The 15,038-nt window shown below is 36.4% G+C and overlaps 1 protein-coding gene across 6 annotated transcripts in view; it reads left to right on the top strand.

The window, feature by feature from the left end:
• The window catches only part of PCGF5 (polycomb group ring finger 5), a 100,478-nt gene extending 89,059 nt beyond the window's left edge, over positions 1 to 11,419 (top strand). For all 6 annotated transcript variants that reach the window (XM_040605774.1, XM_040605776.1, XM_040605772.1 and 3 more), the window contains one exon: positions 1,713 to 11,419. In XM_040605774.1, the coding sequence (XP_040461708.1) occupies positions 1,713 to 1,760 (48 nt within the window). In that variant the 3' untranslated portion in view covers positions 1,761 to 11,419. The remainder of the gene's footprint in view (positions 1 to 1,712) is intronic.
• The last annotated feature ends 3,619 nt before the right edge of the window (positions 11,420 to 15,038 follow it).

The following is a 15,038-nucleotide window of genomic DNA, read 5'->3' as shown; positions in this document are numbered from 1 at the left end:
GAAACAGTATTTCAGTTTCATCATTGAGAATTTTAAACTAGTTTCTACAAATTACTTTGGAAGATTGAAATAATATTTTTGCTTGAGCAAAAAATTGAAATTGATGATAGAGGTTCACTCTCCACTGTGGGTGGGAGTGACCTACTGCAGTCATGCGTACTTCAATAATTAGAATTGTTCCAGCATAGTGCATTTTATTTGTACAGTTGCTTTGTAAATTTATTTGCAAGACACAGAGCCTCGCTGGTTTACATGGCAGTTTCGGTGAGATGACCGCTCTGTCTCTGCCTTCGTGCACTTGCAATTAGATCGGAAAACTTTAAGAGACAATTTATATAATCAAAGTGAAAAACATGTGAAATACCATTTAAATAATATGGTAGTCATATCCTATGCAAAAATAAAAATCTGAGACCAAGTAATTTATGATACTACAAATGTATATTTGATAATTGCACATGCAGACTACACATGGTGCCCCGTCTTCTCTTCTAAATGCTCCTGCTATCCTGCTACTGTTGAATACTTCTTGGTTTATGTTGTGATTTCTCTGCACTCCAGTTTGTAAATCCCCAGCAAGTGTGATCACATTTAGTTCTGGTGACCTTTTCACTACCATGGCATGGAAGGTTTATTAACCTGTATAAGTCTCTGCAGTGGTATCTTTCTTTTTTTGGTCGCTGAAGTTCATCTGAATTGCATTTGAAGGATGCAGTAAAATATTCCTGGTTTTAATGATAGCTTCTGTAGCAATTCTTTGTATTTCCGAATGTACCATAAGAAATTTATATTAGTTATGTTCCTCTGCCCTGTGGCAAGGAGGTATTTAAGCTGCTGAGACAATAAGATTTTCCTCGGTTTCATGCTGTAGAAAATGTCCAGTATCCTAATGAAGTTAAGAGGAAAACATCAAACTTAAATGAAATGCTGACATGCTGAAAAAATAAGACAATTAGTGAAAAAGCACTTCCAGCAACAAGTGCCCAGGCATTCCACAGCACTTTCTGGAAACTCACTCTTGCCTCCCATTCCACAACAGTTTTGTCCAGTTCAGGGATCCCAGCAGTTGTCCCAGTAGGAATTAATAAAAATGTATCACTGGATCTGAAGCTGAGAAGTTTGGATTTGGGTGAGATTTAGCCCTCATCTCTCAGAAAATCAGCTGACAGCAATTTGACCTGATTTTTTTTTTCTTTTTTTTTTTCTTTTTAATACCAGAAGTAGCCTGGTTTCCATTAACTAGTGGTGACTACTAGTATAGCTATGGAACCTCCGTATATATAAAAATCAAAGATCATAATCTGTAAATATACTTTGGTTTAGAAACTATAAAATTTCAAGATTGCTTTTTCTCAAACACAGCAACACAGAACTAAGAGGAGTTGTTTGAGCACTCCGAGTATATATGTCATGAAACATAAAATGTGAAATATATAAAAGCAGCTACAGGAATTTTATATTAATGACAAATAACTACAACTAACTGACTTAGAGATTAAATAGAGATTTGAAGTACAGGTGTGGATTTAACTGTTGAAATGTATAGAATTATTCATATACATAAAACTGATTCTCATATACATGTGTCTTAGAGATAAGCTATGGCTATTCTTAAGGCAATCTTTAATAGTATTTTCTTTGTAGTTTTTATGAATTATGTCCTCATGTTTTCTTGTCTGTTTTTGTTGTTTTTCTTTTGCTTTTGTTTTTAGTCTTACCCTATGGTACTTCAGTATCGACCTAGAATTGACTTCGGTTAGACCAAAGGGCCAGATCCCACTGAGATGAATCCTGCACTATTTGTTTACCCATCGACAGATTGCACAATGAATGGATGTGCCTGGATTAGGGGGACACAACCAGATTTTCAGCATGCAAATAAGGACATTGTCTTTCTTAAAATTGTCAGTTGCATCTCTGTTGTTTCTTATTAGAGCAAGCCAAGTGCCATTCTGCTACTGAAATGTGCATAAGATATTTGTGTATCTTACGAGTGTGCTGCAAATCATAGCCAAAATCATGATGTGTACAGTCAAGATTCAAAAACTATGGAATATTTTTGCTTGTGTGTTAGAAAATTTTTCTGGTCCTAATATTGATTACACTAGCAAAATGGCAGAGTGCTCATTCCATGTGGTGTTGCAGTTTCACACACTTACTATTTTACTGAATATTGTTGTTTAAATCATAGAGTACTGTACAAATAACTGAGGATTATACCTTGAAAATATTTTGTATAGAAAATATATTTAGAGAAGTGGTGATTGGGCCACTACTTTTTTCTTGATAAGCTTCTCATGGGTCCAGGTATAGCTCACTCATGAGTGTGCAACAGTCCTTTTGCAGTGAGTAAAGATTAATTACCCTTAACAAGAGATGCAGAAAATGGTAATTCAAAACAGCAATTTTAAATCTTCTAAATAGTATTTGCTAATATTGCTTAAAAGCATCACAGCCTTTGTGATTGCACTTTTCTATGGTTTCCCTAAAGACTGGAATTTGGGATACTAGCTATTTTTAGGGAATGGCTTCTGGTCAGATTACATTTCTTTTAATAAAGCCTCCATAAAAATGAAGTTAAAAATAATGTAAATGTCTATGGAACAAATAAATTTCACTATAAGATTACAACCAAGGCAAAATTTTACATCATTATTGCCGTTTATAGTAAGCATTTCCTTTTGAGATTGGTTGGAGATATATAATATGCTAAGACAAAAATAATACATAGCTTTAATTACATTATATATCTCTTGTGACTATCTGGAGTTTAGAATTCATTACAGAAATTTTCATTAGTTAAAGTCACATCATAAAACTATTTCCATAAAATTAGAGGTAATGCAATACTGAAGATAAACAGTCTGACCAAAATAATTGTTAAGGTCGGGGTTTTTTTCCAAGACCTGGTAGTGCTGGATAAAAAGAGATTGTTGCCTTAGGTATTGCAAGCGTAATGGTCCTAGTATAGAATGTTTATTGGGGTTCCTGGTAGTGTTGCAGGGAGCATAGTAATGCATATGTTTTCTGTAGTCTTCCATTGTCTTTGCTCTGCTTAAAAGTCAGTTGAGTTTTTCACTTCAGATTCTGTGGAGATACTACTTATAGTTCAGTACCTTTATGTAATTTCTACTTAATACATGCCCTGCTAGTATTGTAAATAACTATTTGTTTTCTTATGCCTTTTGCATACAGCAAAAAGGAACCAAAATCAATTTTTCAGAAGCTACTGTAGAGTGAGCTAATCGTTCTTGGGTAAGGCGAAATGAAAATTCTATCTTGGGATCAAGTACAAAAGACAGACGCAAGGCTTAACTCCTTTGTAAATTTACGTTTGTGTACATTGGTGAGTTGCTGTAGGAGAAGTAACCATGTTGTGTATTACATCTGGCCCCTTTAATGTTAAGAGTTCCAACACTGATGACTTGAGGAATCCATATATAGTTAGGTTGAATTCTACCATTGCACTCCAAAGCCCGTATGACATGCAGAAAAAAAAGATACTGTCGGTAGCAGTCTGTTCAGGAAACCTGCCATTGCAGGTCAAGGTTGCACATATTGTGCAGATGCCAGTGAACCTGGGGAAGCAAAGCATTTAGGAAGCTGCTGCTCCTTTCTGCAGGCAGTGTGCTGACTGCTCCAGGCACCAGTTTGCCCACACTGTAGATGGGAAGGGGTGCACGTGCTGGCTGCAGGGAGTGGTCCACTTTTTGCCCACCCGGTAGATGTTGTGCTATTTGACAGAAACAAGAAGATACTCCATGTAGGGAGGGCCCTTCTCCTCTGCAAAGCCTCTAGGGAAAAAGAGATTCTTTGTGTATATGGAGGCCCTTCTCATGGAGTAGCTTGGCAGGGCAGAGCATGCGTTCTAATTGCAAATCATTCTTCTCTTTAGAATATAGTTGTTTTGTACAGTAGAAATAGGATATTATTCGTAAATGCACATACAGTGACACCTTACAGTTTTTATATATTTCACGTGTTTTTATACTAGAATTTTCACTGTAGACTCACTTGACGTAAAATGCCGCATTCAGTTTATCACAAAACTAATGGTAGTACGCTTAAGCATAATTTCTGCTTGGTTCAGGGGACGATTTTTTTCTCAACAATCACACTTGCTGTTTTGACAAATTTGAACAGACTTGTTTGAAAAAGAGGAGAACACATTATTTTTAATCCATTTTAAGTTATCTTACATGGAAGTTTGCACCACCTAATGGCACTCCTGAAATAGGACTACTTTGTATTGACTTCTGAACAGCAACTAATAGAAGATTTGACTGTTTAATGACTTTCTGTGTTCACAGTTCAGAGAACCATGAATTCTCTTGATCAGAATTAGTGGCTTAATTCATGGTATTTTCTTGATAGGACTTAAAGCTAGATTGCAGAAGGCAAATCTTCATTTTAAGCATGGAAAATACTGACAGATATGATTTAATGTTCCCAGCTGAGAATCATGGCATTAAATGCATATGATCTAGCCGCCCACACTTTATGCATTTCTGATTTGATGGCAGGGTGCCTGAGTGCTGTTATAGATTAATAGTTTCTGTAGCAGTGAAGTGCCAGTGAAGTACGTATCTTAACTGGGCACCTTGTATAAGACAGGTGTTGCCTTCTTTACAGGAAATTTCTGTCCCATGCAGTACGTCTGTGCCAAGTATTTACAGATATGCATATTTAATTCATTTGTGCCAATTAAGAATATCTGAACAGCATAGGAGGATGAGAATGCATGTACAGATTCCTGTGTGCCAAAGATGGGGTAAAGTGAAACGAGTACCTAAGCATTCCATTAAAACTGCACCATATGCCATCCTAGAGCAGATGACTGCGTACAGTCACACTTTCCGAGCACTTCCATGACAAAGTGTCAACCACTGCATGTTTATAAAGAATAGGAATATAAAATAAGTGCTGCTGCCACTGTGTCTCTGTGGCTTTTCCATATCGGCAGTACCTAGCTGCAGAGGTAGACCTAAAAAATTCCACACTACTACCTAACCTTGCTGTCTCTTATTTGGCACGTTTGGTGGCGAGGCTTTTTTCCCTGAAAGCGAAAAAACTTGTATCTGCTTTTAACTCTGGGGTGACTCATTAGTGAAAGTCATAAGCAACTTTTTGTTGAGCATAGCTGGATGCTGAATTTTTCTGGTAACAAACTGTAAGCTAGAATTTACAAACAAGATCCTATAATATCTCAAACAATATGGAATTAGATGATTAACCAAGAAATGTATCTTTCATCATGCATTACTACACTGCTCGTAGCTAAGGGCCTAGTCATATAAACATATTTTTATTTGGATGAAATACCAAATACGATTACTACAATAATCTAAGTGACTTATCACTATAGGTACCGTTCACATGAAAGCTTCTGGGATTTGGGTCCTAGGAGTACGCAGTGCTGTAAGTATATTGTGCATACTCAGCTGGCTTGCAGTTATTATGCAAAAAAAAAAAATTATAAAAAGTATAACTTTGGCTTTACTGAAAACATTACATAAAGCAAAGTGCCTGATAATACGGAATACCTTTAAGCCCATTATTTGCATTTGGCAGGCTGATATTTCCTTTGGTATTTTATTTATGGTCTTAGTATTTTCAGCAAGAATATTTCATAGACATGCTGTATTGAGAAGCTTTCTTTCATGGGAAACAAGCAGAAAAAAATGTGTTCTATTAGATAGGGTTTTTTTTCAATTTTAAATTATCTCAGTAGAAACTATGTGAAAAGAATTACTTTTATATTGAAATTATTTCATTTTCTGCATGAGGGACCCTTGAATTCTGGATCTTGCTCCTTTTTTATTCTCCATAGGTTCCAACAATTTGATTTGACTTTTCTCTTCTGCAGTTATCAAAACCAGTTCCAGTATGTATCTGCAGGAGAAAAGAGGTTGATCACATACCATTTAGATATAAGCTAGGGTCTTCTCCTCTGCTGCAGGTAAAGTAATGGTCCAGAGTTTCATCTCATCTCTCCCATGTATAATCATTACGCATGACTTTTTGAGAGAAGTAAACAAGTTTTCCTTCTCTGCTGTTCTCTAAAATAACAAAATAGGCCAGGTTTTAGTCCTTTAATCGAACCGGTGAATGAGTTGTATTGTTCCATTTGTGATTTTTGTACATTTTCATATCACTGAAGACACCAAGAGGCATTCACTCCACAGAAAAAATAGTTCTGGGAGGGCTTGCAACAAAAGGAATAGCATCCAGCTCAGGCAGGTACTATGGTACGACTGGAGAACAGACAGTTCAAAGCCAGTCTTAAGTCCCAGAATAAATAGATTGAGTGATTGAGCCCTGTTTACAGAGAGGCTACATAAAATACTGGTTAATTACATGGACTGATCATTTTTATCTTGGAGAAGACCAAAGGCAGTTAAGACTTACATGCCTATCCACAGCACATATATACACTGTCAAGAGCTTGTTCCAGTTTCTTCATTTAACCTAGACAGGTTGGCAGCACCTGTTTGCTTCCATTGGAAATGCATATGTCATGCAGGATATTCCTCTCTCATTTTACTTTATGCTATGTTATGTTATTATTTATCTCCGTTAAAACGTCTATTCAGGCACCCTCTGTCCTGTAATTAATCCTAGGTTCTTACAGATCTTTTGCCCATTCCCATACCTGAGCCCATTTGCTGCCCAACAAGTAGAAACATTGTGAAGTTCTAAAGGAGAAACTGCACAAGGCATCAGCTCATTGGGTTGTGTTCATCGGGTAGCTCTAATGGGTTTTAACAAAGTTTTCACAGTTCGGCATTTAGAATCCTTTCTAGCCAGTTTGAACAAGGTAATACTTCCACAAGGTGTTCGGCTAGAGATACGTGTTTGGGGAAGGATTGCAGTCTACTGGAGTGTGTTCCAGCATGAGTTCCAGGACAGAGGGGATTGATTCACCCTAAAGGAAAAGTGAAAAGCTTCTAACTGCTCGTTACCAATAGTTATATGACGTGGGTAGTCTGGCCTTCAGACCTGAGCTGAAACATCCCTCTGTAGGAATATCCTCAAAAAAACCATCTTGTGGTTGTAGTGTATTTTTCTTCATAAGCAGATCTACCTGTTGATTTATCTTTTTTTACTACCAGCTACACAGTCTGTAGATCAGATTAAAACATCAGACTCCAGAATAAGATATTGAATAATTAATGAATTCCTGACAGATTCTGCCATCCAAGATACGTGCCGTAAATCTTCTGAATTCAGGTAGCCTGCTACTACAGTTGAGTAAAGCTGTTGTTTCATTCTCTAGTAAACTATATAGATCCATACAGTTCTGGAGTGCGGCAGTGAAACGGCAGAGCTCTGTAGAGGGATGGAAATGTCCAGGCTACCTTTGGTACTTGCAGAAAGAGACCCAGTTCTGTAGGTTCAGGATGGAGGAGGCATTCTGGAATGAAAGATATCTACAAGTGGAAGTTTTAGGCATTACATACATTTTAACCAAAGAGAGGCATTGGTTTGACTTTGCTTGTTTATCTGAACCATTATGCGTACTTTTCTTTGAACTAACTTTATTGTGTATTTTTAGAAAATACTTCTAACAAGGTTAATAATGTGACAGTTGACAGGATGAGGTGAACAGAAGTAGTTACTGTGCATTTTCCTTTTTCCTCATGGTAGCGAGTGGAAAGCAGAGTATGAGCTGAGAGTAGGTTGCTATATAACAGAATTTCTGCAACAGTAAAACATTTGTGCTGCTAGTTAGCATACTGAGGTTTGTATTACAAATGAGGTTGTAATAAAGATGTTTATTATCGAAGTGCAAGGCACATTTTATGATGGTATTCTACTCCTAAAGTTCTGGTTTGTATTATATTGGGTATAGTAGACATTGCTGCTGTTGTCTCATGAATTTTGATGCGATAAGATGAAACATGCTCTCTTTTTACTGAAAAGTACCAGATGCTAATTGATTTTAAATTACTCTTTGTTGTCAGATATTTAGTTTGTTCATAAAAAAAAAATTTTTTAAAATAAACTATTTTTATGGATAATTTGATTGCCTAGTAGTTTTAAGGGACCTATTTAATACCAAAGGTAAAGCCACCCAGAAACTGACTCGGAAAAGGCACTGACACTTCTCTGGAGCGCAGTGGTTAAGAGTTAAACCTGGAATCAGTCAAGGAGAACTTAACTGGTGGTGGCCGCCTGTCACCAGGCTAAGGGGTTAGGCACACCTAGCGGTCTCCAAAACAAAACAGAAAAGGAAAAAAACCAACAGGAGTAGCATGAAGGTTAACAGACCTAAAGTAGCTCGTTGAGTTTACATAGCTCATGTTCCCGAAGCAAAGCACAAAGGCTTGTCTCCCTGATGTGTCTGCTATACCTGGCCTGTGAACTGATGACAAACTTCAGTGTGCTGTCAATCCTGCAAACCTTCCAAAGCACAAAATATTCACCAAGCTACTTTGGGGTTTTCTAGTCGTAGTTCAGTGATATTTTGGAGGGTGGAAAGGACAGACTTGGACGATAATGAGAAGATACTAAGTATGTTTTACAGATTTTTATAGATATTTTTTTAGCAAATGGCATTGCTGTCCTTGATGTGAGACCATTGATTTAGCAAGAAGTCAGTTACTTTACTTGTGCAGTCTAAAGTAGAAAGAATAAAGAAATCCAAATATCTTGATTTCATTTTCCAGGATAGTGATTAACTAAACTGGAAAGTAAAAGGACAATTTAATTATTTAGCTGACTGAAATATTTCATTCTAAAAACTTACTGATCGTATTTTTTTTCTCAAATACAAGCTTCTTAGAATAAACATGAAGCAATGCATCATTTTTTCCCTTACTGTAGACTTAACTATTGAAAGGAAAATATTTTGCAGTTTTTAAAATTAGTGCAAAGCCTGAATTGTTGGATGTTCCAAGCTACGGAACAGATGATATAGAGCTACACTCAATGGAAATTTTTTTTTTTTATTATTTTGGGATGGGGGCCTAAGTGTCCTTATATAAGCTGTGATCCAAGTTATGATAAGAAAGGAGCCTATGGTGAGCAGTAATAATGTTCTAATGCTTCCTTGCATTTGATCAGTGGTTACCAGTTTTTAATAAAGCAGCCCTCACAGTACTTAGGAGCTCATAGAACATATTGTGATTTTTATGTTGCTAATCTGTTTTAAAGTATAAAATGTTTTAAGCTTTTTGTCAAAAGTGATAACATCATATTACAAATAAACCTTTTTGTGGTTGTAAAATTTAGCTTATAAATCATTCAAATTGAAGTGAAAGAAAACACAGGTCATTGTTAATGACAGTCTATCCTACTATTAAGAGTATATGTATTTTTGTAAAGGCAAAGCACTTGTAGATATTTAATCAGTCCAATATCTATCTATGTTAATGTTTTGAAAAAAAAGAAAACAAAACCAAAATGCTGCTTAGAGAATCACTTAGATATTTTTATTTTTTGTGCTCAAATGCATTTTCTGTTGATTTATGGAATGTTTATTCTGTGTGAAGCTGTATAGTTAGTACAGCTGGGCTAAATGCATTTCTTAACTTAATCAACTGTATCTGATGATGAGAATATATTTTCTGTCCAATCAGAAAACTAATTGCAAAACATAGGCTGGTGGTGCTGTGTTCCATCTTTGATATTAGCTGTCTTATAACATTTCTAGTTCATAGTAATTACAAAAAATACTAATAATTTTTTTGCAATGGGTGTGTTTTAATGGACGTTTCAGGGTATATTTGGTTATTCAGCTGAATCTTATTATACTTACAAACATTTTTATAAAATGGAGACAGAATTTTATGTACAGGATTTAAAAAAACAGTTCCCCAGATGAAAAAGTATGCCAGATTAGTCAAGTATAATACTTTCCTCCAAAGGAAGCTACAGCAGGGTACATACATGAAACATGATTGCATCACTACAGCTTCTGAGCATTTGTACAAATAGTATTTTTTAAATTCAGAGTAACTTATTTCTTGTAATATTTTGCATCTGTTTGAAACCTTGCTCAACTATATTTTGATCAACATAGTGCATTAGTGCAGTTTCAGGGGAAAAAACAGTAAAGCAAAGGATTTTATTCAAGTACAGTAAAGAGTGGTGAATACCGTTGTGGTTGTTAGCGGGCAGTCCAAAATCTATTTACTTGTTCCCATGGGATTCTACAGGGGTCTACTCATGGGCCTGATGCTGGGTTAACTCTTCAGCTTGACCTCAGTGGAGCTACTTTCTTTTATTATCCTTATGGCTAAGACTTGAAATGGCCCCACTTCCTCACTGAATTTCCTTTCGTGGGTGGCTAATATTGCTTAAATTTAATCTTCTTACATTAACCTTCCCATAAGTAAATGAGTTTTGCAACACTGAGTGTATACACTAGCAGTAGAATTCAGTGTTACAATTCAGCCGAGTAAATACTTGTGTAATTGTCAAACTGGTGGATGGTTTCAGTCAGACTATGAACACTTGTAACGGCACAATGCCGTTAATACACATGCTTCACAAAGATCTGCAAGTGATCAGGTTTTGATGCATTTTATTTTTTCAATATTGTCCATTTTTATAATTTTTGTTGAGCTAATTTCTATAGTAATTTATTGGAAGTCAGCATCTCAGGGTCCACAAAGTAACAATTTAAAGACTTAAATCCATTTGAGTGCAACTACCAGTATTGCAGTCTTGTATCTTTTAAAGAACCAAATATGTTGTGTTTTGAAGTATCTTAAAAACCACCGTAAATTTCACCCAGTGCTACCAATGGAATGTTGGGGGTTTATTTTAATCTGTGCTAAAGCCCTTAGAAGCTGAGTGTGGCCCTGGAAAAAATGAGACGTGTATAACTGAGTTAGCACTAGTAGCGATTTTAGGATTAGGTAAGGGGAGCGCTGGTACTAGGGGGGAGTCTCGCAGAACCCCACGGTCCTGCCTCTTGATGTAGAGGGGGGTGTGCCTGTTCAAAGCTACGCTGACGTTTGTAAACAAGATTTATTTTAAAGCAACAGCTCATGCAAACCCTGTAAATGGACCTTTTAGAATCTTGTGTATAAATACATCCGATAGGTAAAGGTATTTTTAATTCTGTAACTACCTGTATGGCCCAGTACCAGTGACATTAAACTATTTGAGTGCTTCATGCTAATGTCAAGAATGTTGACAGCACCTTTATAATAGCTGATAACAAATGACAAATTGGTCTGACCCATATGCTGCAAGATGCCTCTAGCCCAGTTGGATTAATTTTCTGAAAAATCTAGATGAGCAAGAAGTATAACTAATCTGCTTACTAGCACTGAAATTGCTCCTTTCTCAAAGCAATAAATATATTCATGTTGTAACATCTGTTGTGCAGCCTACAATACAAGTTGTTTTGTTGCATTGTTTCTATATAATTTATTTTGTGCAATAAAAAATCTCTGGTTTTATCTGACTTCTCTCTGGTTTGTAATAATATTTGAATTAAAACATTTGCTAGCTTTATATCTTAATCATGCAAGCAAACTATCAGCTCACAGAAGTGCAGCAAAGAAAATGGAATGCAGTAATATTATCCCTTCTAGAAAAATCTGAAGGTACTTAGCCTAATTTTCTTCTTGTTAATGTCATAGAGAGCTTTACCATTAATTTTCATGGGTGCAAAGGCTGCATAACACTGAAGTTGGCAGGATTTGACATCCCATTCGTAAAATGCAACCAGGTGGGTTATGCAGTGTGACTGTGTGTTTGAGACTTTTTTTTTTTTTTTTTTAAAAAAAAAGTACATTTCAGTACTAAACAATCCCATAGAGCTTCTGCTACAGGTTTTTTTAAAACATAATTTCACTGCTTTTTATCATGTCAGATTTTTTTTTTTCCTTTTCGACATTTTTCTGACTTAATATGGTTTCAGCAGTATTTATGGTTCTGTGCACTTACCTTCCGATTACCCTTTATTATGTTGTTGGGGGTTTTTTGACTCTAAGGTAACATAAAACAAATGTGTATGCAAATTGGAAGCCAGGGGATCTTTATAAATGAGCCCTTGGTATGAACTAACAGTCTTCGTGCTAGATACTGAGTTATTGCAAAGAAAAACAATGGAGGGAGAGCTGTTAGTCAAAAAAACTCATACCTTTTATCTGAGATGCCGCTGTGAAACCTGCAGTACCACCGCATGAGATCTGAGATGTGGTTCAGGTTTGGGAATGGTGGAAAGGATTGCTGATTAAACTAAAATGACCTGAAACAAATAGCATTTTGCATCCTCTTGTAAAATCCCAGATGTTAGCAGAAGAACAGATATTAATTGCTTGTGAACACAAAATGTGAAGGTATATATGTTGCATTATATATATATGATTAAATGAGACACGTTTTCCTTGGGATTTGTTAGAAACATTGCAGTTTGCTGATAGATGGGCAAAGAGCAGTTGCAGCACTGCTGGCAGCTGTGTAATCTGTGCAGGAAAAGCACTGCAGCCTCACCGACTTTCTTTGAACCTTCTTGATGTTGAATATTTGACCTCCAGATTTGTCAAAGGTCACAGACTAATACTTTCTCTTCATCTAAAAGTGTTCTTGAGATTTAGGGGTCACTCAGCGGAAAAAAAGAAAACAACCAAACTTTACATAATGCCGCTACATTCTTTATGGAACAGAAATTGAATCATATTTAAGTGCAAAATTCTGGTCCTAAGCAGGGAGTGATGTTCAAGCAAGATTTCCATTAAAAATGTTGGTGATTCAATTATTTTAAAGAATTACTTTGTTTCAGGTAGCTAAAAAGAGTATCATTGTGGGGAAAAACACAGGCATAGGACTAGTAACAAATGCTTGATCAGTCATAAGTCCGGATTATTTTTTTTTTGAAGGAGGAAGGTAGGTGGTATACAAACAGCTATTTACATCAGGGGCACAGCATATGAATTTCCCTGTTAGAACTGTGATCCAAAATGTTTTCTGTCCTGGTCTTGGGGTTTTTTTTTTCTTTTATTCTAGAGAATATGCTGTGCAACATCATTATAGGCAAGAGTAATGTTTTTCAGAAGAAAAGTGATTTAGTAATCTAGTTTTCATTAAAGAAACAGAAATTTGCTGGCAGTATGTAATATGAGCACCTCGTTCCAGTGGCAGACTTCCAACATCTTCATTTGGAAAGAAAACTGCTGCATTCATAATTCATAAAAGCATTGGCATGTATCCCATTAAGCTAACACAGGAAGAGAAAACATTCTTGTATTCAAAACCATTCTGTCCATCTTTTCTAAACTATTTATAGGTGAAGTTCGTCCTTTCCTGCAGTACACAAATGACTACATTAGGTGCATTTACAGATACGGAAAATAATTACCATAATGAACCTATTCTTAAGAAAAGCTGTACTTAACAGCAGTTTTGGCGACACTTTAAACTCCTTGGATTTAATGTCATCCTTTGGTGACTGAAGATGCACAATATGCATGTGCCAGTGCCCGCCCCTGCAGACTTCCAGTCCAGCTGCCAGTAGCCCCTAAGGTTTTCATGTCCTAGTACGTCTGTAGAACTGGCAGAGCTTGTTACTAGCCAGTATTCTTCCTTTAATTTTTCTGTCCAGGTCTTTCTGAGGGGTATGCCTTTTGCCTTGACTGCTTTCTAAAAGGTGTTTTATTCCCATGCTCCTCCCTATAAACTCCTAAAAGTGATGCAGATATAAAGAGACTACTCTGCGTGCTCATCTTGTCCTTATGCTGCACCAAACACGAAGCTTTCTGACGACCTGAAGGAGTGAGCTGGGGAAGTTTGGTGCTGCTCCTGTGCTTTGCTAGCTTAGGATGTTAAATTTGGAAATTTATTTCACAAGCACCTTATTACTCGTGAAGAACTCCCACCAGAAAAATGGCTTTGAGCAGCAGATCTAATGGTCTCTTCTGAGACAGATAATGCATGACTCCTGCTAAGAAATAAATTATTTACTCGTGATATAAGGGGCTACTTGCCTAATTCCACAGGACTTACAAAACTGAACACAGTCACCTGAGTCTGGTTCGTATGAACAGTTTGACTGTCACCAGCCGTGATATAAAAGAATTTTATGATAGCAAAAAATTGCCTGTGTTCTAGTGTACATCTAGGAAGTGTTAGCGTAGCTGAAAAGAACAGATTTCCTACTATTTATTGTAATACCTACTATACAGCATTGTGTACAGACTATGTCTTTGGGTTTATACTGCATATATTAAATAGTTCCATAGATTTTCTATGGTACGGCATCCAGAATTGGCTATTTGGACAGCATTCATTTTCTCTAAGTTCTGGAATGTATTTGAATCTGTTAAAAGGGGGAGAAGAGATGTACTCCTAAGGGGTACCCCTTGAAAGCAAACAGCACCCAGAATACCACCTGTACTTACCAAAGTGTTCTCCTCCATCCGCAGCATTGATTGCATTATAATGTTAAACAGCAGTTTCACAGACGACTTCTAGACCCTTTCTTTTTCTACAAATGTTCAGCTCAGATTGTTGTTCTCTGATAATGAAATTCCCTGGAACGAGAGGAAAAAGGCATGGATCTGTAGTGGTAAAGAGTTCTGTAACTTGCAGCAGTCATCCTATCCTTCTTTTCATGTTCTGCTGATTGCCAAAATCTTTCTTCTTAGAGTGAAAAGGTGCTTCCAGAGTACCTTACAAATAAATGAAAGAACATTGCTAATCTGCTTGAGGTAAGCAATGCGTAAAATTCAAAAATTTTTCAATTTTTGAATAATTGCTGTTTTGAAGAGCTCTCTGGCTAACACTTTGAGGACAAATGTGCATGTTCAGAGCATTACCCATCTATTTTGACATTTTTTTATATTTATTCTCAGACTTATAAAATGAAAAATGTTTGGTCCTTGTGACAGGCTAGTGGAGATTTGTGTTAATACAAGAATAAATAAATAAATAATGCTGTAGCTTATTTGGAAATATTATACTATGAAGGATAAAAGCTGCACTGTTCTTGTTTTCAACCAAAGGCTGCTATAACTTAATTTTCCGTACTTGCTGTGAACACAAGGAATTGTGTTTGCAGTATTGTAATAGCATGGAACCAA

This window comes from Falco naumanni, chromosome 9 (genome assembly GCF_017639655.2).
Source record: "Falco naumanni isolate bFalNau1 chromosome 9, bFalNau1.pat, whole genome shotgun sequence".
NCBI classification, from domain to species: Eukaryota; Metazoa; Chordata; class Aves; order Falconiformes; family Falconidae; genus Falco; species Falco naumanni.
Note: the sequence above shows the minus strand (reverse complement) of the source record. Positions and strands in the feature narration are given on the sequence as shown.